Source organism: Ornithodoros turicata, chromosome 1, assembly GCF_037126465.1.
Source record: "Ornithodoros turicata isolate Travis chromosome 1, ASM3712646v1, whole genome shotgun sequence".
NCBI lineage: Eukaryota > Metazoa > Arthropoda > Arachnida > Ixodida > Argasidae > Ornithodoros > Ornithodoros turicata.
Window position 1 is genome coordinate 201,633,907 of NC_088201.1, and position 24,105 is coordinate 201,658,011.

Genomic DNA, 24,105 nt, shown 5'->3' on the forward strand with positions numbered 1-24,105 from the left:
ACACTCACCTAGGTAGCTGCTGTGCAGTGCGCCTCGTTCTTTTCTCACGAATAGGGTTTGCGAGACGTTCCTTGGTTGATGTCAACATAGGCACACGCTCACACACACCAAGTAAAAGCCGCGGAATGCATTGCAACTTGTGTCCTCCTTTTCGAGCAGGCACTGCTTGCCCGCGTGTTATGGCTCGCCCGCGTGTTACGGCTCGCCCCAGTCCTCTAACGTATTCGTCGTCTTCAACGCTGTAACACTGGGACGAGAGATTATTTTTATTGCAGCGCCCACACCGGTGTCGATAAGACACAAAATTCATATAAGCTCACGGAAATTTGACTTCAGTCAAATTTCTCATTGGGACTGCGGTCCGTAACCGCAGGTTCTTCTTCTATCCAGCACACAACGAGGACGTGGCAGGGCTGCCTTTCGATGCCATCTTGATAGTCTCCATTCCGTGAGAAGACTCGCTCCTACTCTAGGATCCACTATAGACCATTCCGGGAAAATATCCCACTGCTATTTTGCAATCCCCCCCCATCTCATACAACACATTCTAAGAAACCGGACGCGTGCGAAGAAAACAGTTATCTCACGTGCGAACACCGAGCCCACAAAAACAAAGGTGGCACTGGACTAGACTGATTCAGCCATGCAGATGCACCCGTCCGATAGGCTCAGGTTTCGTATCTCTCCAAAATAATTGTTAAAAATATGTTTTTGGTTCCGATAAAGTTATTTGAAGTACTTTAGTTTATAATTAACTGTTTGAAAACTATTTTTGATTTTATTATCGCAGTTCACATACTGCAAATATGGACACCATTGCAGCACATTGTAGTGCATTATCATGCACAACAAGAAGCGCGTTCCTTTCCCCCTTTTCTTGCTGCAAGCAGTGCACATGGACATCGACTTTCAAATCTTGACTGTGTCAATGAATTAAGATCTGTTCAAATGTCCACAGAGGGACATCCCACAGATCACGAAATTTCTACATCCATTTAGAGACGTCCATGGGCTAACGAAATTTCGTTGTCTGTAGGCTGATCTCCGAAGGTCGTCCTGCGGGTGTTCCGCCTCGGACACGGATGTAAGGATCAGTCTCGGATGTCCGCGGGACAAGTTGTTCGGTCTGGGGTGTTAGCCGTTGAATTTCATAACGTGGTGAGCTGAAGCTGTGGTTAGGCCTAATTGATCGCCTTAAGCCTTTTCACAGATTTCTAGTGTTTGCCCCATGCTGTCGTATGTTTAGCAGTAACGGTTAGGCCTTTTCCCTGTGCTCTGGCATGCTTAGACTTGTTGGGCAGTGTTGCAATTTTACCTGCTGCTAGTCTGCTGCTTGTTCTGTCTTTCTTGCGTAGACCTATGATAGTGGGGCCATCTGGTGTCATGCCTTTCAACTAGGTGGTCACGTGTCGTCGATCTCTGCAACTACCGGCCGTCAACAAGCAACATGGCAGTCACTGGTCACTCTGGTGTTTCAGAGCGGTTTCTTCGCCACGGCGTCGTTGATTTTCGAATAAATTGTTTCTCTCCACTCTATTTCTATCACGTTTTTCTTTCTTTTTATGACCACGATTATCCGGAAACACACAACTGGTCTGGACACATGTCAGATGCTCCCCAATTAGTGTGGTGACTCCCTGAAGGGTGCTGATTACTGTGGGGGGTCCTAATTAGCTCTAATTGCCAATTTAATCGTGTTTTGGCCGGATAAACGTGGTCATTCCATACTACTGGCAAACACGCGTTTGTAACCGTTATGTGCTCTTCAGTAATGCGGCTGCCTAGTGTTTTGTGAGTGACCCGCTTAGTTCATTCGGTACGATGCGCCGCAGTGCGCATACACGTTTGGGAAGTTACCTTCAATTTAAAAAAATAATATTTGAGTTTAACAAAAGTACCTTTGATATTTTTTGCTATGTCATGCTAGGAAGACTGTGCATCCAATGACACCTTCATCACGCTTCTATCGCGATCTCCTCACACCGAATTTTTTGGTGAAAAATGTGCATTTTGACGAATTTTTACAACGTTCCGATTTTTATTGCACCGGCGGGGTTGGATTTTTTGTGTTGAAAGTACAATACGAGGGCTATATGACAAAACATTTCGAAGAAGAAATTCCAGGATGTTATATTCCAAACAAATTTGTGAATTTGCACAAACTTTACAAATTTCGTGCATGTCACAAGTGTGGAGCCTGTCGAGTGCGATTGTGAAAATTGCTTACATACGCTAAAATAGACTCTCCCCTATCAAATAAGACGCTTTTTAACATGCTCCGTGCCTGAAATCGGCCCTAATGCTTGCTTAAAACAAGATAGGTTTTCGCCAAGCACAGCATCTTTGAGGGGCTCTGCACCCCATAAATTTCGTTAACACAGACCAATGTTCTGTTGTTTTCGGAGTCATAAGGAAACACTAACAAAATTCACATACAGTTCTAGGGGCCCAGCGGCACCTCTGGATCACTTGGCGTGGAATAGCCATGATACAGCATCAAGTACGGTTGGCAGTACAGTGTCACCAGATAGTGTGATACCTCTGCAAGCACTTGCATCCTCGCTCTTTCATCATGTCTACGTCTATCTTATTTCGACACTGGCGTCTAACGTCGAAAATTATGCATATCGTTCATACTTGGACATAATAACGAATGCTAATTTATTTATTTATTTAGTAATACTACTCCGCACAGAAAGGTGCTACGGTAGGAGTGCTCACGCACGACAGGGAGCATGGACAAAGCACATCACTATAAAAGCTCAGAAATTCAGAAAAAAATCAGTAAGAGCCTATTTGGGCTCGCCATACATCATGCTCAAAAAGCTTGACAATGTATCACATTCAATATTGTTTTTGCAGAAGAGAATTCCAGTGCGATTGATATTACAGTATGGCTCACATAAATACTTAATGTGCCTCACTCGAGTTCTCCTAGGTTCTTTAAACGATAGATCATTTTCAGAGCCTGTGTTAAGCCTTCCGTTGAGCAGTACCCGGAACACTTTCATGCTCAGCATTTCGACTCGCACAGATAATTGAGTAAGGTTTGCGTCATGTAACAGTTGTGTGGGCGAATCGTATCTACCAAATTTATTAGAGATAAAACCTAATAGCTCTCCTTTCAACCATTTCAAGTTCTTACCTTTTTATTTATTCTTCTGGGTGAACAGTACTCAATTATTGGTCTAACAAGTGTAGTGTATGCCATCAATCGAACTTTACATGGTGCTTGCCTTAGAGACTTCCCTTTTATAGAGAACTGGAGAACTTTAGAGAACTTCCTAAGAGACTGCCCTTTTATATATTCGAAATGTTGCTTCCACGATAGCTTACTATCTACAATGGCACACAGATATTTGTGTTGGTCTACATGTTGAAACTGAAAGGCTCCGAGGAAGTAGTTAAATTTTAGCATGTTCTTCTTCAGCCCTATAGACATAACCACTGACTTTTTCATTACCGTTGCTGTTCATTTTCCATTCTCGGCACCACCTCTCTCTATCTTGCAAAGCTGTATTTAAGACAAGGTGGTCCTCTGGTGTGGATGCGCATCGGTAGAAAATACAGTCATCAGCGAAGAGTTTGATGTTGCATGGTACTGAATCGGTCAAGTCGTTTACGTATAGAAGAAATAATAAGGGTTATAAGACAGTTCCCTGAGGGACACCTGACAGCACATTTTGCTTATTTGAACAGGTATCTTGAAAGAAAACGAACTACTGTCTAGACGTTAAGTATGCAGATATCCAGGACGTTAACTTCTGATTTTGAAAGATACTCGCGACTTTCATTATTAGTTTCGAATGTGACACCTTAAAAAAACACTTGATAATTATTGGCCGAAATTCTTTGGCTGCTGAAAGAAATTCTGAAATTCTTTGGCCGAAAGTGTTTTTTTCAAAATCGATAGAAATGACATCATATTGTTTGCTTTCATTGAGACTTGACGCCCAGTCATGCATGGCCTCGATTAACTCCAATGTCGTATAGACGACCCCTTTCTAAAACCGAACCGGTAACTGCTCAATATTTTATTTCTATCTAAGTATTCCACCATTTTTTTGAATAATAAGTGTTCCATTACCTTAGAGCACGCAGAAGTCAATGAAATGGGTCTGTTTTGTCTCCTGATTTGTAAAATGACTTGAGCAAGCTTCCATTCATTAGGAACGTTCCCTGACTCATAAGATTTTCTGATCAAGATCATCAGCAATGGTGCGACATATTCTGCGTATCATCTTAAAAATGTATTATCTGGCCCTGGTGAGTTTTTAAGATCTAGTCGAAGCAACCTATTCAGCACTCCGGGTTCACATATTTCAAGGTCGGGAAAAGGATCAAGCCCAATGTAATCGTGACATGATGGGCGCTGTGTATCATCGACGCAGAATACAGAGGCAAAATAATCATTGAATCTCTCAGCAGATAGCTTATCGGACAAGGATACTGTCTTATTCTTCTGTGGGATAACATATTGCCCGAACTTCTGTGGTGCGCTGTTCATCAACCGAATCAGAGTTTGCTCAAATAATTGTTTTCTAGCACGTCTTACGTCCTTTCTAATTTGGTTAGGAAATCTTGTTATAGAGCTCATGTTGTTCGCATTTTTTCGAAGACGTCTTAGTTTAGGTTGGTTATGTATGATGTCACCAGTGATCCAAGGTTTCTGGCGGTATGTCTTTTTACGCTTTTGTGGGACAAAATTATTCAAACAGAAAAGTGCTTTCTGTCTAAATAGATTCCACATGTCATCAACTCAACACGAACTCTCAAGAGCAACAAACGTACTGAACAGTTTCTCAAATTCGTCCATTATGCTTACATTATCTGCTCGGTCGTAGTCACAAACATACGTATATTGTTCGTTTTGTATAGCCTTATGTCCAAGCACAATGTTGACTATTGTAATTAGGTGGTCTGAGATGTCATCTACCACCTACCAGTGGCTTCAGAGTTCAAGTTAGTGAATGTCAAATCTAAACTTGAACCATAATTTTTACTCACCGTTGGGTTTTGCATAATTGCCTGTGTCAACCCGAATTCATACGCAATATTAATGAGAATATCGGCGCTGGAAGAATCTCTACCATAAGCGATAAGATTTACACAGTCAACATCCCTGAAGATTAGTCTCCACCTAGTATAATATTTGCTCCTTTGCCGAGGTTATTGCTCATGTATTCATTAAGCGCATCCGTGATGGAGGGGGGTGACCCAGGAGGACAGTAGACGGCACCGATATTGTAGCTGGCATTGTCAATACAGAGTTTACACCAGACACTTTCAACACTGTCGTTTGTTTCTAACAAAACTTACTCACAACTATTATTCAACAGTATTGCTACCTTTACCCCACCTTTATAACCTGTCTTTTCTGATCACGTTGTAATTAGACGGAAACACTTCAGAATCTTCAATGTCGTCGGTTAGCATTGTTTCAGTAATAGTAATAACGTCTGGCATTAGAGAAGTGCAGATTTCTCCAAATTCAAGCGTTTTATTTACTATACTTCTTGCATTTAGATTAACAACCGATAAAACACAAGTGCCTAAGGTTATTAGCTGACTCCAATGTGCCTTGATGGTATTTAACATGCCTTCTCCTAGGGAGCATTGTATTCCATTATTGGTAAGTGTGTTATATTGTAACCTGAATTATTTCTTGTTGGTTCTTCGCAAGCTCGAGTAATCGTCGTCGTTCCTTACTTTCATATAAAAGTCCTCGAAAATTGAGCAGTTCTTCCCTTTTAGTTTGTAGCCCGAAGAAAGAATTTCCTATTTACGTTTGAAAGATGGAAAGTTCGCTATAAATGGTCTATGTTTTCCGTTCTGTTTTTTACCTAAGCGGTGTGCACACTGTACCTCACCTTCTGCGATATGAATATTTAGTTCCTGATTGTGACCAGTTTTCATTCTCATCTTCTCTTATTCCGTGTACAATCAGATTGCAACACCACTCACAATTTGCCATGTCATCCACCTTTCCCTCTAAGCACAGAAGCTTATCTTGAGCTTCATCCGCAGAAGCCTGTAAGGCACCAATCTGTTCTGTTTTCAGGTCTGTCTCTATTTGCTACACTTTTACAGCGAGGTCATCACACAACGTTCTATCCTGTATATCCTGAACAGCCTTCATTAGTTCACATTGTCCAGCAGTCATTTTTGAGTTCATGTCTTTGATGGCATTTAGCGCAGTATTAAGGCCAGGAAGTGTTTCTGACAAATTCGGTTTTGGAGCGTCAGTATTTTGCATCTAGGACCTGGGTTTGCCTCAACGTCTCCAACACGTAGTAACAGAATAGCAAGTACATCGGAGACAACATTCAAAGCATCAATGACACTGTGTGGGCATACTAGCACGACAAAAAATCTATTTCCATTGCGAATTGTTGTAGGATAGGAATCTCAGTATCTCACCTGAATAAAAATCATGGGAAATTCAGGCGTTATGATCCGAGTCGTGCCACTGTGCGCACTGAAGAGGTCCTGGCTGGGCTCAGTTAACATTGTATGTTGTGCTGCTATAGTTACTGACGTCATGAAGTACGAAAGTGCATCGCAATGATGCACATGAACTGTAGCCTGTAACTTGGCTGCGTGGAGTGGTTTGGCGTATCCGGTGATAGCATCAATTCTGTTCCAATAAAGTTACTCAAGCTCACACCCTCTCTGCAATGGTCTTCGAACCAGATCCAGTGGGAGAATTTGAAAATGTTGCCCCTTCTGTTGAGCCAAGAGCAATTTTTGCAAGCTACAAAGGCACGAAAGGTTCGGCACTTTGCGATCTTTATTCCCCTACCTTCAGTGATATATGCAACAAGAAAAGTTTCTTCTCAATGAAGTCGTCACAAGAGTTGTCCTTCGTTCGAACACCGATGATTTTCGACGGCTCGCACCTGCTAGCAAGACTGTTGGCATCGAAGTGTACTTGTTGGCATCGAACGAAGACTTCAGACAACTCCAGCATCATACCTCCTTCGAGGATTAGAGACTAAGTGCAGGACAATTGGTCTAAGTCAATCTTAAGTGATTTTCGATTACCTTTACAGTGAACGAGTTCCCTCATAACTGACAGTATTGATGGTTAGAAGGCCTAGAGAAAGCCTACCAGGGTAATACAAAACGAAATATTTTTTAAACTTGAAAATTTCAAGCTTAAGAGAGCTGTTCTGATGTTGTTAGGCAATAATACACGGATTACTTTGGCTTTGAACGATTTATCTACTCGAAAAGGTATATGAATTTTCTTACTAGGTGAAGCGGAAAAGTATACTTCTAGCTCCGGCTGCTGATGAGAAAGAAACGTTTATGCTCTACTACCATCTCCTCAGTAAACCACAAACGTCTAATGGACATCCAGAGGATGGTACACCGTGGATATTTTGGATGTCTAGTAGACATCCGGGTATGTCCAGCTAACGTGGAATGGATGTACTATGGATGTAACAGCTGGATATTTGTCACATCTAATGGACGTGGTTGTGAGGCATTGCGATGTCTACTATACGTCCTATCGATGTTCCTACCGGATTAACATACTACAATATATAGACCGGATTGCAAATCTACTTTTTCAGCTATTTTGTGTGCATGAACAGCGCAAATGTCGTAGCCGTGGCCGTTCCCCACACGACACGGCTTGGGCATTTCTCAGCTTCTATTGGCGTACTGGATGGAACATATACTAAAATACCAATAGTTGCAGGATGTTTAAGTGTAGTGGGGGTCGAAAACGTTTGTAACGGTGACGAGGATGTGTTTCCAATTAATATGTATGTCTGCAATGAGTCTGCCTCTAACATTTCTGATATTCCTTCCTGACAAATATTGTGTTTGTAATTCAGGCTATTGCCTATGATGAGGTTACCTACTCAGTGGAGCTGTCAAACTGACAGGTTGCCTGTGTTGGTAGAAGAGCGCTACGTAGATACTTTGAAGAGAGCAGGACCCGAACTAATGGAAAAAACTTGCTTTTACTTGTTCTCCAATTCCTCAAGGTCTCGCAAGATAAATTCGCTTTCTTCTAGCGCTATACTTAAAAATTACTATTGAATTGATAGTCGAAACAAAGTTTCGTAAAAGTACGTCTATATTATCGCATGTTAACCCGGTAGGAACATCGACTGGACGTATCTTAGACGTCGCAGTGCCTCACAAGCACGTCCACTGGACGTGACAAATGTCAAGCACGTACATCCAGAGGACCTGCATTTATACAGTTATGGAGGAGCTTCCGACGATCCATGGAACATCCATGGAATGTGACGTGGATATACCTCGATATCTACAATGTCTTAGACGTTTGGATCTTTCTGGTATGTCTAATAGACGTTTGTGGTTTACTGGATCACTCCAGATGTGGAAGTGCAGTTGCTGAGTCCTGTGGTACAAGCAAATTTTAGAAGCTGTTACAGTTCTCTTTGTTTCAGAAGCACCTTGTGTATTGGAGAACAACAAAGACAGACGAGTCAAATTCGTATAGAAAAAAATCGAGGAATGGGAATTTTATGCAGCCTTTGCTCAAAATCACTGCACACGGTCATTATTTTGTGGAACATTTGCAGGCAATGAAATTGCAAGTCAAAAACCCAGTAAACCACAAACACCTATCGGACTTACCAGAAAAATCCAAACGTCTACATCCAAAAGCAACATCTTATCGATGTCCATCGTACGTACAGAAAGTACGTTAGAAAAGTTGGATATGTAAGGAACGTACACTGCACCCTGATTTCAGACGTCCAGTGTGCATCCATTGTTATGTGCATTGAACGTCTGATATAAGTTGTACACATATGTGTTGCAAACACAAAGATATCTGGCGTCGAGAAGGTGAATGGGAAAGGTTGTTTCTAGTTTGATCGGCAGTGTGAAAACGAGAGCCCACACTCTAAATCCTGTGATGGACAGGTGCCGGTTCAAAAAGTTCCCTCAGACAGTACAGCCGGTACGCAGCCGTAACCGTCTGGAAATAGCCGTGGCAGTTTTGAAATAGCAGGCACAAGGCTCCTGATCGACAAATTTGAGCAGGTATAGAAAGCCGTCACATCGGCATCCAACAGCTTTATGTCCGCTGAATAATATGTGTGCCTCATGACTTGTGTGCTTGAAGAATTCGTGTGCCGGCTAATTACATGTGGTTTCGTTGCAGCGGACTACGTTGCACCGCGCACCGCCGATGAGGAGTGACATGGCATCGCGTATTCTTCCAAAGTGCATTCTTTGCTTCGTCGCCTTCGCGTCAGTTGTCTGAGCTGCAACCTCTCCGTTGAGACGGATGACAAGCGCACTTTTCACTATAGGTCTGATATTTGGTGAAGTACAAGAAACGTAGCTCAACCTATTTGTGATGCATCGTGAAACGCCTGTGTTTTACTTTTGTTTAACTGCCGTAGTATGTTCTGTTGCAGACGGTGGACGCATTACAAATGGCGGCGGGAGAGATCGGCTACATGGGCGAAGCGACGTTGTGCATTACAAGTGAGGCTAATTGTATTGTTTCATTCTAGGCGACCGTGGGACTGTGTCGACTGCAAGAAAGTGAATTACAAAACGGTCTAGTGTTCCAGCATTCACGTTGGAAGACTGCCAACATGCTGCTACTCACTTCGATTTCTATACAGGTTATTTGCTGTCTCAACGGTCACACATAGCAACATTGCAACTGCTTCTTACATCGAAGCGTGTCTGGTGGAACTCATTGCTTTGACTGTTGTTCGTCGGCCATTTCGTTTGAGGAACTATCGTGTTCGTCACTAATGATGACCTTGATTGTGTTTTGCAGTGCCTCGTGCATCCGATGGGTTGTGTGTCCGTGCAATGTGTATGTGTTGGAATCAGTGAACTGTGTATGGATGCAATTTAAAGGCACATACACGTCAATAAAATTTAGGAGGGGAGTTGCCTCAGGACAGAAGCCGCCGATATTTCGAACAGAGATTGTTCTTCTTCTGGCTACAGTCCTTATCATTGGCATGGTATTTAAAGGGTTAGGTGTGACGTGTTTAAAGGTTCATGCGAATTGTGGGTCAACAGCCCGGAGGGAAGAAAGGTTCCGTACGGGCTTCTACGGCCGGAGTGAATGGCTGCTTTGTTAGAGTGTGGAGGGGATTATGTCAACGTTGTGATCTAGGCTACAGACCGGTTACAGAAAAATGGAAGGTTCACGAACACGTGGACGAAACGGGACAACAGTAGCGAAAGATAAGGAGGTTAGTGGTTAGGTGGGGAAAATTCGAGAACGAGCAAAGTTTTTTTTAAATATATTTGTAATACAAAGTTGTGGCATGCAATAAAGAAAGTAGAAAGCAGTGGCCATGCAGAACATAACAATTTGTATTACAAATATATTTTTTAAAAAAACTTTTCTCGTTCTGGAATTTTCCCCACGTAACCACTAACCTCCTTATCTATATGTAAGATGTGACATCTCTGGTGAAGCCTATCAGCATTCCCAGAATTGCGGGACACTTACTCTTAAAGTTGGCTTCACCTGCGTACTCTGTGCCCTCCATTGAGGCTATGCATTCCAGCCGCTATTGATAGAGTATACGTTAGCCGTGAGGGTTAGAAAAAAGTGTCCAAATCTAGGAGTGACGACGGAATGTTTCTGGGTTGTCCACTAGTGGAATGGAAGCGCAAGACCGTCTCGAATCTTTTCCTGGGAGGCTTATTTTCGCCGTGTTGGTTTCATGGCAGAATACATGGGCATGTCTTTGTCCTGTAATTACGTCAAAACTACGGCTTCCCCAAAAAGTGTCCACATCGCACATGAAAGGCGGATCAGTATTCTGCACTCTGCAGCTTTGTGCGCAGTTGCAGGAGGCCCCAATTTTTTTCCCACGACGAAACAAAGTACACGATAGACCTACGCTGGCTTTCATTGTATTTCTAACCAAATTCCTCGTGCTTGATGTGTCGCTTTGATGGCCTTGTGGTATGGTGGTGAAGCCCTGTGATTGCGAGAGAAAGAGAAAGAAAAAGAGAGAAAGAAAGAAATATAAAATTATGCAGTCTTGAACATTTTTCATTGGCATTTATATAGCGCCAATGAAACACTTCTGCACCAACGGCCTTGCTAAGCCTAACGGATCCGAAGGTCGCCATCTTGTGAAAGGTAGAGAAGTGTTTAGCATGCCTCAGTGAGATAGGGTTATGTTAGGATCGCACAGATTTTGGGGGTTTCCCGATGGTTTCTTCACCACCAGAAAACGTTCCAAGCAGTGCCGGCATTAGTCTGTGCCGTCGGAGGGTCGTCGCCTTCTGAGTACACATGGCGGGTCATCTTGGAGACACCGGCGCTATTTTTTTTATATACTCCACACGACATTCGGCGTTCATTGTTGTTCATTTTGTTCATGTTTTGCGAGAAGGGAGGCACTTGATAACTTAACCTGTTATTGTGCTTATCGACGAACTTACACCGTAACACTCCTTGAATGCCGTTGTCCCGTGTTCATTGATCGCAAAATATAACCATAACGACTGCCTCGCCTGGCTTATTTTTCTTGTTGTTTTTGCTCTAAAAGATAGTTTATCAAGGCCGTGACTGCTTCTGCAGCATTAAAACATGAATGTAATTATCGTCACTCTTCGCATGTCCATGCAAGATCCATATTGGATGCCCACCATAGCTCTCTCCATGCCGACCAATCATATCACCTCACGAACTTCAGCCACGACATTCAACCAGAGCAGAAGCCTGCTGGAGCCCATGCATTACGGCTTTGATTTTACATCTATAAGCGCGTGTGAGGGACTGTCCTTAAATCCGGGCCACAGCTGGCTGGTTCAGCCCTTATCGAGTGGGGCTGGTATCGCGAAAGTAGGCTGAAGCCCACGTGTTTAATTAAATATTCCAGAGATGATACAGTGAGGTTGGTATCAGTGGGCTGGCGCTCACGTGGTTTAGCCCTAATTAAAATTCGCAAGAGCGGGATGGGGCGGGAATGGGGGCGGTATTTTCTGTTGATGCTAAATACGCTAGCTAGCGTATCTAGCAATTGTTTTGCTAGGTAGGCACTGCTAGGCGAGCTAGTTTTCATGACTACTCACTTATCTGATTGAAAAAGCGCTTCGAATACAATGCACGGTCGGACAAATGCACACCAAGTATCTTATGTGCATGTTGTTTTCGCAGTCTACGTAATACAAGATAATGGAAAATGGTTTGTCGGAGGAGATCATATTGTGCGGTGGCTGGGTGGTATGACTGGTAGGAAACATCAAATTTCTGCGTTTCAACACATATCTAAGAACTAAATTCCACCGTTGTACGACGAAAGATATTACGCCGAACTATAAGAAGGCCGAAAGCCAATTGCCGAAAAATCATAACGCCGAACAGTCAGAAGGCCAAAAGCCAAATGGTCGAAAAACAGACCACCGAACAATCAGAAGGCCGAAAATAAAAAGGCCAAAGAGACAGAAGACCTAGGGTGTGCACCACATCACTGAAGCGATGAGTAGGAAAAGGTTTGGTCGAGCTTTTATTTAACTCTTTTATTATAAATCAAATAATTTTAGAAGAGATGGTGTCGCTCTATTCATTTGGTAACGCGAACGTGACTGTCATCGTGTACAATAAACACATGCAATAACACAGTCATGCAGACTTTTCCTTTTTGCTTTCTCCCTACGTGAGCGAAAGTACGTTATCTAACGGCAAGTTGGGTGAAAATGATTTTTTCCTGTATTATTGCCAACAAGTTTATCCTACTTAATTCGCAGAACTCATTTTTTATCGCAGTTGGAATTTTTCGTACCCTGGGTTCCGTACTTTTCGACCTTATGGTAATTCGGATTTCTCTAATATTTCGGTTTTGTGAATTTTCGGCAAAATGCAAAGACAAAATGCAAAATGTAATTGCGAAAGACAAAATGCAAAGGTCTGCTGCACGGCTTATCTTGTCTATGTTTCAAAGGCCTCATTCGGTTAATGTTTGTTGCGACAAATAAATTCAGATTCCGTAGCACACAGACGCAAAGTAAATACACTACAACTGAATAGTCAGTTCAATACAAACATTTCTTCATAAATACATTCCGTCTGCAAAATGGTCTAGTGGGAGAACGCAGCGCCAAAGAACAATCAGCAGATGAATGTAAATAAGCGAGGGCGAACGAAGTATAACAGTTGAACTTCGCGCTGTGTCCAGAAAGCCAGACAAGCTAAGATAACATCAAGATAACACCCCGAAGTCACCACACGCAGTCTACAAAGGAACAAAAAAGAAGAACAGCGTGGACGGCAGAACAGGTTCATTCAGACTTTTAGGATAGAAGTGAATAGATTGTGTCCCTAAGCTGCTTTCTTGAGTGCCGAAGAGAATGACGTGTACGAGCCGGTTACCAAACTTCCCTTCATAAGGTCAAAAAGAGGTCCATGGAAGCTGTTCTACTTTTCCCGAATTTAAAATGCCACTTGCCTTATCAAATATATCTAGTACACCAAATATATATTTGATAGAAACCTATTCTACCACTACCATACACTATGTGTTACTAGTTGGCAGCCCAGTCACAAAAATATTTGCAATCACGAATAGCACCTGCAACAATTTCCACTGGCAGATAACTTTGTAAGGCGATTTTCAGGGTGGTTTCAAGAGAAAATTGCTTCATGAACACCTGTGACAGCAAACATTTTTGCACTTGGAAAAGTGAAAACAAAGTTGTACTTCAAGCGCTGTCGTTCATTCGCGATCACAAAACAATCTGTGCACTAACGCAGAACTGTTTTATCCAACATACGCATGACGAAGGGTACAAATATTGTCACTTCGTCGCACAATGACATCCTACAGTTATGCTGGGCACCTTCTTCTACAGCATCCAGAATGGACTCAGCTGCCTTGCGGGCAGCACAGTATTTAACGAACAGGACAATCGACAGACACAACACAACAGTACGGGATCGTATGTCCGCAATGATTAAAAACACCCTAAACGGACACACCCGTTCAGGGGAGACAGCAGCCATAACGCACCCTGGATTGGATACGGGTTGCAGTGCCTGTTCTGAGAAATAGCAGGCTCGGTGCACATTGTTTGCAAATAATTTCTACTTCGGTACCAATCTAGGTGGCAGCTTTTTCTATGTCGGCAAACACAGTTCCCCAAGATGGCGAACCCCGTGGTTTTACGTGGCAAATAGGCTAAAACACATGGCAAGATGGCGACTTTGACCCATCTGCTGAAGGCAGATGCCGCAGCGCGTGCGTGAGGCGCTCGCCGCGGTGCTCGCAAGGACAACTGCGCTTCAACTTGTTAACCAAGACGCTGAAAGTGTACTTACTATATATCCTCGTTTGACTGCTATGTAAAAAGTTGCGAATTCCATTATATGGAGACCAATGTGTCCTCAATCGCGGATTGAGAGGCATTGAAACTCTTATCCGAACTTCTTTTATGTCTGAACCGTTTTGTTGCGAGCCGGTTACCGCTATGATTATTTTCGGTTCTGCTCCAGTTCCGGTTTAGCAGTGTCACGAAATTGCTGTTCGAGTTCCGGTTCGGTTGCGGCAAAAATAACGGTTAGGGTACAATTTTCGGTTCGGGTTCGGTTCGACACCCTGATGATGGATCTAGGAAACATGAGAAATCTTATAACAACGCCCGTTTACTTTGCATGCTAGCTCCAGACGGTCGCTTTAAGCGCCTTTTCTGGTCCACACTTGACTTCTGGCTATCCACTTCCAGTTTTCCACCTCCAATCCTCCTTCGATCCCACTGGACTTCCTGTTTTTCACCTCCGGTTTTCCACCTCCAGTCTATACTTGACTTCCGGTTCGACAGTTAAATTACTACGCGCAAGTCCATCTAATACACCTTTAATTACCCTCAATTACTTTCAATTACCCTTTCATCAACACAGTTGCCCTGAAGTAATCTTGAATTTCGTTTAATTACTTTAATTATGTTTATTTCCTTTAATTACTCCCAATTCCCTTTAATTTATGTTAATTGTCTTCAATTAAATTTCAATAGTTTCATCAAGTTTCATTTGATCTTTCTCCTAATTATATACATCTTGCATTCATTACCTTTAAACTCAGATTTGTTGCTTTATTTAACTTACTCTGGAATCATACTCTTAGTTACCTTCAAGCACTTCAATTTCAAATCATTCACCTTCATTACATTTACCCTCTTATATCCCCTTTGCATGCCCACCTATACATATGGTGAAGCCTCGGTGAGGCTTCACCATCTAATGCGCAAACACACGCCTTCACACACAGACTTCACGATCTCATATGCGATTTTCTGTAGTCCTTTTCCTTGTCACCTGTGCAGCAGCGTTCTGCGTAGGCGTATTCTATCAATGTATGTGCTTAACCTATTTCTTTATCAATTCATCTTGGTGTATGCAAAATATGGGCAAGCTTGGTGATCCAGTGTTGAACAGAAAAAAAAGATGTGCCCGATGATATGCACGGAGCAAGAGCGACAAGGAAATGGAATTTAAATTTGATGTTAGTTAATTTTAATGTAATCTTGAAACACGTAAGTCGAACTTCTAGGTAGCTTTATGCATGTTCCTCAGATATCTCTTTTTTCGCATATTGCCCTGGGTTTTCCAGGAAATGTTCCTGTTTCCTAGGGTGTTTCCAGCAAAGCAGAAGCGCACGCAAAAGCGAGCGACCAACGGTAACATTAGACTGGCGGTGTCTTGTATGCAAAGGACGGTGAGGCACCACCGGGTTCTGTATGGTTTTACTGCACATCATGTGGTGCTCATCTGTGGGCTCAAGCGGGTTTTCTAGGGGACCACGGGCTTTGTCTGCTTGGATAACAAAAACTAATTTGCATGTTCACTTCCATGGCGTGTTTCATCTTGGGCCGAGGAAGATCTGCGTTTTTGAATTTATTTTGTGTGTTTAGTTATTTATGTGTTTATTTTAGACCGGCTACGTGCGTTCTGTATTCACAGTTCAGAAGCTGTAGGCCCATGAGAATGTGCCAACGACCAGTTTTTTTACACGAAAAAATCAGATTCACTTGGAAATTGCTGTCTCATCTTGCCCCACTTTACCCTATCTTGCGTTCCACCTGACTCACATCTATTCATAATTCTACTGCATGGTGTGCGTGGTCGCAAAATGGGAGATAATTCTAATAGAATATCGGGTATTTAATTATCCATATAATCGAAACTTGTGAAAAATAGAAAGCCTACAGGTGGACTCTACAGAGAGCCGTCATCCTCTGGGTTTCTCGACCTGGTCTTCGGGAAAATAGGTCTTGGAGAGCGCCAATAAACATACTCTCACAAAGAAAGCATCGCGGAACAAGGTCAGGATGCTATTCCTCTTCCTCTGCTGGACACCGCTGACCTTACAAACCCCGTGAGGTCAGAAGGGGAAGAAAAGATATATGTGAATGCAAGAGCCCGAAAGATGGACCTCGGTGAAAACAATGCCTGTCCTTGAGTACCTTAGCCCAAAACTATTGTGTTCCTGACCTGTGTGCGGTTGGTTGGGGACTTCTAGAAAGGTGTCATTCACGTGCGGTAGATGTGCAAGTAATCTGAATATATTAAGTACGAATGAAATCTTCGAATGAAATTTTCAGGAGTACGACAAGTTATCCGTGTCAACTATTTTTTACGAGTACCACATCAAACGCTCCTCCACAAACTGGTTTACTTACGAAAGAGGCTGGTTTTAGACCATATTCAGCGCATGTCTCAGCATACTTGAACTCGAGGTCATCCTCGATGTAGGCCATCGCTGGAGAGAAAGACATCATTTGTACGACACTGGAGGGCCAGGTGCTCAGACGACGCAGCAATAATGCCCCTTCCTGCAAACAGTTGTTTTGACTGTAATGCCGACATGCCTCCACTTTCCGACCCACAGCATAGCTGCAAACTCTGTGCTTTGAATTACCGAAGGTAGCACACAAGAAATGCACCCAGGGAGCACATGGTACTGTAGTAGACATCCAGACCCGTTGTAGCCTTAGACTTTAGGGATAATGACCAAACTAGAAACTTCTTTCGAAGTTCTAATCTCCCGCATATTTTGTCTTGCAATTTTTGAGCATCGCGAGAAGGTATGCTGTGCTGTCCAGTGACAAAAACGGTTGAGCGCAGCAGAGCTCCCAGACTACACTGTGGCGGACAGCGTTCCTTTGTTCTGTGGCTTTCAAGTTTCAGGGGTGAGTTCACTCTTCATTAAAAGTATGTGCATGCTTGTGTGCACCAATATCGCATGTGGTAGTAGAGATGCGTGGCATAATATCACAATATCGTTTCCTTTATCTATTTCGGCTTCGTATCACCAATTGAAACACATGGGAAGTGTGGGCTGACCTGACTGCAAGAGCATTCAAAGTAGTGATTAACGTTGTATGTTCGGCAGTACAACGTTCCACTAAGAGCCTTGGTTCGCCTTGGTGCTAAAAACCTACGGTATTACTTATTGACCTCCCAGGTTCACGAGTTTTCGATTACTGTTGAAGTCTTTTGTGTAAACGAAAGTCGACTGTTATAGTTTGCCGGGCGGACACGGCAGAACATAAATGCTGGTTAGTTCATTATCATGTCAGCCCGACTTCGGTTGTTGCATTTTTTGCTGGTAGTGAAATCTCACACTGAAAATTTTGCGCAAGTACTTTTCTTTGCATGTCATGGTTTCATAGCAACTGTATTTTCTTTTTATAGGTGCTTGAACTATCTTGCATCGATGGGTATGAAGATAGTGTAGACCTACCCTACGAAACATCTATTTGCACATAAGCTTGACTGTAGTTCCCCGTGAGGTACGGAGAAGCAGTTGTCGCTGACGTGTAACTAATGTTCTATGTGCTCCCTAATCTTACTCAAGAGGGAGCCTCTTTACTTTTTTGTCAACAAAGTATTTCAAATACAGTTGATGGAAGGCTCGAAGTGTTTTCCATTTCCATGGTTGTCGTGTGGTTGACGAAATAAAACTTTTTTTCAGATGCTGTGAAAGTCACTAGGGAAGTGCGATGTAGAAGAAAGGACTACCAGAAGCTTGATAAAGAACCGCACAACATGTACGAGCAGCAGGCAAAATATTATTCAAAAGGTAGTAGTATTTCTGTGCTTAGTCGTTTTGAAACATCCATGGTATTGTATAGAGAACAGTGTGACTATGTCATTCCGTCTTCACCAAACAGCTATCTGGAAGTATTGCAAGATTTGAGTTACTATAGGGTTTATTCATTGACGTCACCTCTGCGCCATACTATAGGTCCCTCAATGTTACGTCCTTGCATTTGTTCGCTGCCATGTGCTTTTTAGGTGACTATTGGCGTCGAAAACATGGAAATTGTTTGGATATGCTACAAATCACAGAGCAACCAGTTTGAAACACTAGATATACGGTGAGTACGTACAACATGGGTAACGGCTTGGACGGGACCTGCAATATGGTGGCCGACGGCAGCACATCTGCCTGCCAGCGACAGTGGCGATCTCCTGCGGATGACGTCATCTGAATAAACCACACAAAAATAAATTATAATATTTGACGTGGTGATACAGCTCTTGCTGTGTATTGTCTTTTATAATATACACAATGTTTATTTTTATCCTGTACAGAATTTTTGTGTCAAAGTCGTGAGAGCATAATGCAGTGATGGAACTCCTCCGCCAATCATGGAGTGCTTCGCAGTCGCCTGCTCGACCAGGCGAGGTCGCGCCCGTCACAAGAAAACGCCTCTCACATTGATGTATCAACGATTGTGTTCTTAATTTTATGTTTTCTCCAGTTCAGGAACATGTTGCCAACGTACACCAACTCGCTTGCATTTTGCTTCTATATTCATCACTATCTGAACTGAGAGGCACGAGGTGATTTCCACGCTAAGACTGATTTTCGATTCTCGGGGTAGCTTGCCGTGTCTCTACAGATATTGATTAAACCAATTTCCGAAAGCCACAGCAACTTGCTACTTTTGAGGATTGCTTGGCTCTTAGGCAACGAAACACATAGCGTATGTGGACACGCAGTTTACCCCCACTATGCACAGACTCCTTGGAAGCAGGTTAGGCTTGTGAGTCACCGATCTCGCGCCTCTATGTTGAATAGAAAATTTTCCAAGACCCAATGAAAATGGAATTTACGTAGGGAGCACTCATTCCGCATTGTAAATTAGTAACCGTACGCGCCCGGGGCCTTGTGATGGTGGATAGTGAAGCTCCGCTGAAACACTATTTTTACTGCGCGAATAGTTGCGCCAGAACGCTTCGAGGCGATGAACTTCCATCACTGATAACGACAAACTGTAGCAAGAGACGAGACCAGCAGTATGCAGTTTGTCATCATAGAATATAGTTAACTCCTTCATTATGGAATTTTGGACGAAAGCAAGATAGAACTGGAAACAATCCTGGTTGAAAGCTATTCTGTCTCTTGAAAATCAGGAGCCCGTGTTGTAAAATTTTCATTTCTGAATTCGGTATGCAAATGAGCCAGAATCGAAAAGGCGCGCGTCATCTACGACGACAGACGCTTATGTGAACTGGAAAACAGTTTGTCTGGCTAGCTGATGGGCACCTACTCCAATCACCTCCCTTACTGCAAATCGCGTTTCTGCTGGTTTCCCTGTGATCCCGGCATCGCCCACATTAGGTAGCCACGCACAAACATTGATTTTCAGCTGTTGCTGCAATTCGTGTTGCGTGGCTGTAACAGCCCTGCGATTTTTGTACGCGCAGTATATTTTATTTATGGGTCTATCAGATCAGTGTGATACCGTTTTTGCTCTTATGTGGCCAGACAAGCATCCCGTGAAAGAGCGTGCATAGCCACTAAACAACTAGTTAGAACAAACAGGCTACATAATGCTTTCTGTCATCTTTTGTTCTATTTTCTAGCCACAGTGAGTCATTGGAGGCAACGCCGCAGCACCAACAATCACTCATTGGAAGGAAAGAATGAGGTGGCCTTCAATACCCTGCGGCCAATTCAACACTCATCAGTCAAAACACAAGACACCTCTTTAGCAACGAAGTCAATCCAGTTTTAGACTGAGTTTTGTACCGTAGATTTGATGTGTGGTTTACTGTGAATAAATGTTCATGCTGAAATTCATGTTTCTTATCAATTCTATCACATTTCTGCATGAATGCATGCCAGGACGGCAGCAGGACTAGTCATGGTCTAAAGTATGTCAAAGGGTGGCTAAAGAGAGGTACAGGAAATGTATAACCCTTGACCTGTCTCGGGAATGGGGGGATCAAATTGGTCTAGCCGAAGACATCATGTATAAAACATGGCTAGGTGTCTGACCAAGTACCACACATGTGGTCAAAAACGTGTCTAAATGTCGGCTAGGTACATGGACATCGAATGTCTAGGGCTAGATGACTAGGTGGCGTAACGTTAGACGTGATATTTCACATCTTGTGGACGGATAGTTGACATTTGGTCTAGGGGCTAGACATTCTATAGACATTCCTTTTCTTTCCATTTAGACGTCATTTGGATGTCTACTAGACCATCATGTGCTCCCTGGGCAGCAACTCATGTCCTCGTAATTAGGTACTTCATAACTCTGAAAACGGCAACTCACAAATGACATCTGTGAGTTCCCTTCTCCAAGCCTAGACCACATTGACGGTGAAGCAAAAACACAGTCGTAATGCTCAAACTTCTCGTAGTCTGTCCGAGTGGACCGGTACAGTACCGCGTCCGGAACAAGATTGCTGGAATTTTAACCAGAAAGATGAATTAAGTAAGAACGCTGCACAAAAAGTGTGCTCAACCCTGTCATAGTGGGCCCGGTGACTCTATGTGGCGGATCGCTATCCCTTTTCTGCTTTTTATGCAGCTATGCTGTAACTTCACCGACGTTAAGCCCTCCATTGAACCAGCACGAGGCAACACGACTTCTCTTTCATTATCGCCCGATCTGCATTGGAGCATTCACGATGTGATGCCGGAAACTGGATCAGCGTTTGGTGGTTCCGTCGGTGCAGGAACATTATCAGTGACATCATCGCGCTGTGCTTTTAAAGGCACCAACTTCGACTGCATTCACAGTGGGCACGGTGACTCTACTATGTGGCGGATCGCTAACCCTTTTCTGCGTTTTATGCAGCTATGCTGTAACTTCAGCGACGTTCAGCCCTCCATTGAACCAGCACGACGCAACACGAATTCTTCTCTTTCATTATCGCCCGATCTGCGTTGGAGCATTCACGATGTGGTACCGAAAACTGAAGCGTTTGGTGGTTCCGTCGGTGCAGGAACATTATCAGTGACATCATCGCGCTGTGCTTTTAAAGGCGCCAACTTCGACTGCATTTCACAGTGGGCACGGTGACTCTACTATGTGACGGATCGCTAACCCTTTTCTGCTTTTTATGCAGGTAAGAAACCACGATTATCTGTTCTGTAAGAGATCTAGTAATAGGTTCCTTGTAGAGCTGTAGTGCCCACAAATGATTTTGTCAATTCTCGATTGTATTGTTGTCATTTGCCAATTGCTGGCTCAGTGCGGCGATATAGAGACCAACCCCGGACACCAAACAAAACAGCTGGACACTGTGTTGCAGCTGCTACAAGACTTGAATAAACGTTCATCTGCGTTTGAAAGGGTGCAACCTGAGCATATGTGTGTCATTGCCGAGGTACAGCGTTCGCAGAAAGAAATATCCGGAAAGATTAACGCTATCTCTAACAGACTGTCGGCAGTAGAAACTAACGTCGGGATGTTTGAGCAGATAGGATGTGACATTAGCATGTTAAAAGCTGAAAACAACTTCTTGAAGACACGTCTATCAGAATTAGAAGATCGCTCAAGACGTGATAACCTTGTTTTCCATGGCATCGAAGACGACAGATCCGAAACGTGGTCTCAAAGTGAAGCGAAAGTAATCTCTGTTATCAATGATTGTCTTGGTCTAGCAAACAATGCGATCGCAAACTCACACAGACTAGGCACATTTATAGAAGGCAAGGCAAGGCCCATTATTGCAAAATTTGCGTCCTTTAAAACACGTGACAGTGTTCCCCAAGGAAGGAACAAACTGAAAATTCAAAATGTTGCAGTGTCTGAAGACTTTTCTGATAGCACAAGGCTTGCAAGGAAAAAAAATGATTGAATACGGGAAATCATGTCACGTACCATTCAGACTCCGGTATAACAGATTGTACGTGAATGACAAGTGCTATTACTACGATACCGACAGGTGTTCTGTTCGCGAACTTTCGTCTGCGAAACATTGGTGCACTGCTCCCCAAAAGCCTCGCGTCGTAACACTAGCAACCCCTGTGCTTCCTGGCACGCAAACTTCAGCTGTTTCCACACCAGATACCGTTATATCTTTGCTATCCACATCATCCGACGCTAACTCTACTGTATAGGACACCCCCAGGGGCACCCTAACAGTTCATAATAATGCCATTTCCGTTCTGTACACGAATATCAGAAATTTAATTAAGAAACGTGACGAGTTGTGTTCGTTAATTGATACTGTTGATGCAGACATAGTTGTCTTAGCTGAAACTTGGCTCTCTGCAACTATCTCAAATCATGAATTATTCAATTGTGGAAAAGTGTTCTCTGTGTATCGTGCTGACAGAGGTCAAAGAATTGGTGGAGGTGTACTCTTAGCAGTAACCGAACATATACCTTCCTTTGTTCTTGATATGCCATCTGTGCTAGAAATGATATGTGTTACCATTGATATGTATACTAAAAAATGATTATTGGAGTTTGTTACCGTCCACCTTCATCAACTGGTACATTTGTCGATGACCTACATGACGCTTTAAACATTATTGTTTCGCGCTTCCCATCATCACCTGTGCTCCTGCTTGGTGACTTCAACTTTCCATCCATTTCATGGGCTGACGGCTCCCCGCATGTTGTACTGTCATCTGGTATTTCCAGTGAATCTCTTAGCCTGTGTGGCGACTTTAGCTTCCATCAGATTGTTTCTCACCCTACCAGTATATCAGGCTCATGCTCAAACATTCTCGACCTAGTCCTCACAAATACACCTGGGCTCCTATCACCAATATCATGCCTTGATGGATTAAGCGATCACTCTTTATTGCATTTCTATATCACATCCCCGGTACAGCGTATTCCCGAGCGACTAAAAACTATTCGGAAGTATGCGAATGATAATTTCAACACTATCAACTATGAGCTGTGTTGTTTTGTGGACACTTTTCTGGATGGGTTCGTGGAACGATCCGTCGATTCCAACTGGTCGCTCTTTAAATAGAAGATGGCGGATTTAATTAACCAGTATATACCCGTTAGTTCCTTTCGTGTCCGAAAGGAGTCACCGTGGTTCAGCCGCAATTTAGCGAGACTAAGAAATAAAAAAAAGCGGTTGTACCGACGGGCAATATCCGCCTCCTCTCCCTCCAGATGGGACAAATGCTCAACCTGCGTTAACGAATACAAAGTGGCTGTTAACGAGGCCAAAGCCAATTTTACGGTAACAAATTGCCTGCAATGCTGTAAGAAAATCCCAAGAAATTTTGGAGCATTATAAACAAAAATGATCATTCTGAAATTCCGTTATGTATTGAGGCGGGTATTCTCTTCAGTAAGGAACAATGTGCTGATGTATTGAACAAGGTGTTCTCAGGTACGTTCTCTTCAGATTCCGACGACGAGCACCCCAGCATTATTAGGTACAACTATACACCTATGGTTATAATAGTAATGGATACCCTAGTGAAAATGTATCTGAGAGGCCTCTCAGGTCTAATATGTTATGGGACTGAGAGGACCTCTCAGGCTGAGAGGTCCTCTCAGGCCTGTGGACCTCTCAGGCTGACCTCTCAGGTTGAGAGGACCTCTCAGGCTGAGAGCTCCTCTCAGGCTGAGAGCTCCTCTCAGGCTGGTCGACCTCTCAGGCTGACCTCTCAGGTAGAGAGGACCTCTCAGATTGACATGACCTCTCAGAAGCTTATGCCCAGATCTGACATCGGAACATCAATGTTCAATTTCGCCGTCTACGCTGCACCTGTCGTCGGAGTGGTATAATCATACAGTGCTATGATACCCCAGACATAGATACAGACAAGTACTTGTCACAGAACTCCACATATATTGAGTTCCTTCGATTGTACAGATACACTCAAGGCATATGCACACTGCTAT

General features: G+C 43.2%; 1 protein-coding gene across 2 annotated transcripts in view; it reads right to left on the bottom strand.

Moving 5' to 3' along the window:
- Window positions 1-24,105, bottom strand: part of LOC135378947 (uncharacterized) — a 342,028-nt gene that overhangs the window by 105,376 nt on the left and 212,547 nt on the right. Inside the window, exons 8-10 of one of the 2 annotated variants that reach the window (XM_064612132.1) lie at window positions 20,551-20,683; window positions 16,657-16,809; window positions 10,875-10,955 (exon numbers count right to left, since the gene is read on the bottom strand). In XM_064612132.1, the coding sequence (XP_064468202.1) occupies window positions 10,875-10,955; window positions 16,657-16,809; window positions 20,551-20,683 (367 nt within the window). The remainder of the gene's footprint in view (window positions 1-10,874; window positions 10,956-16,656; window positions 16,810-20,550; window positions 20,684-24,105) is intronic. The other variant, XM_064612133.1, reaches the window with a different exon arrangement.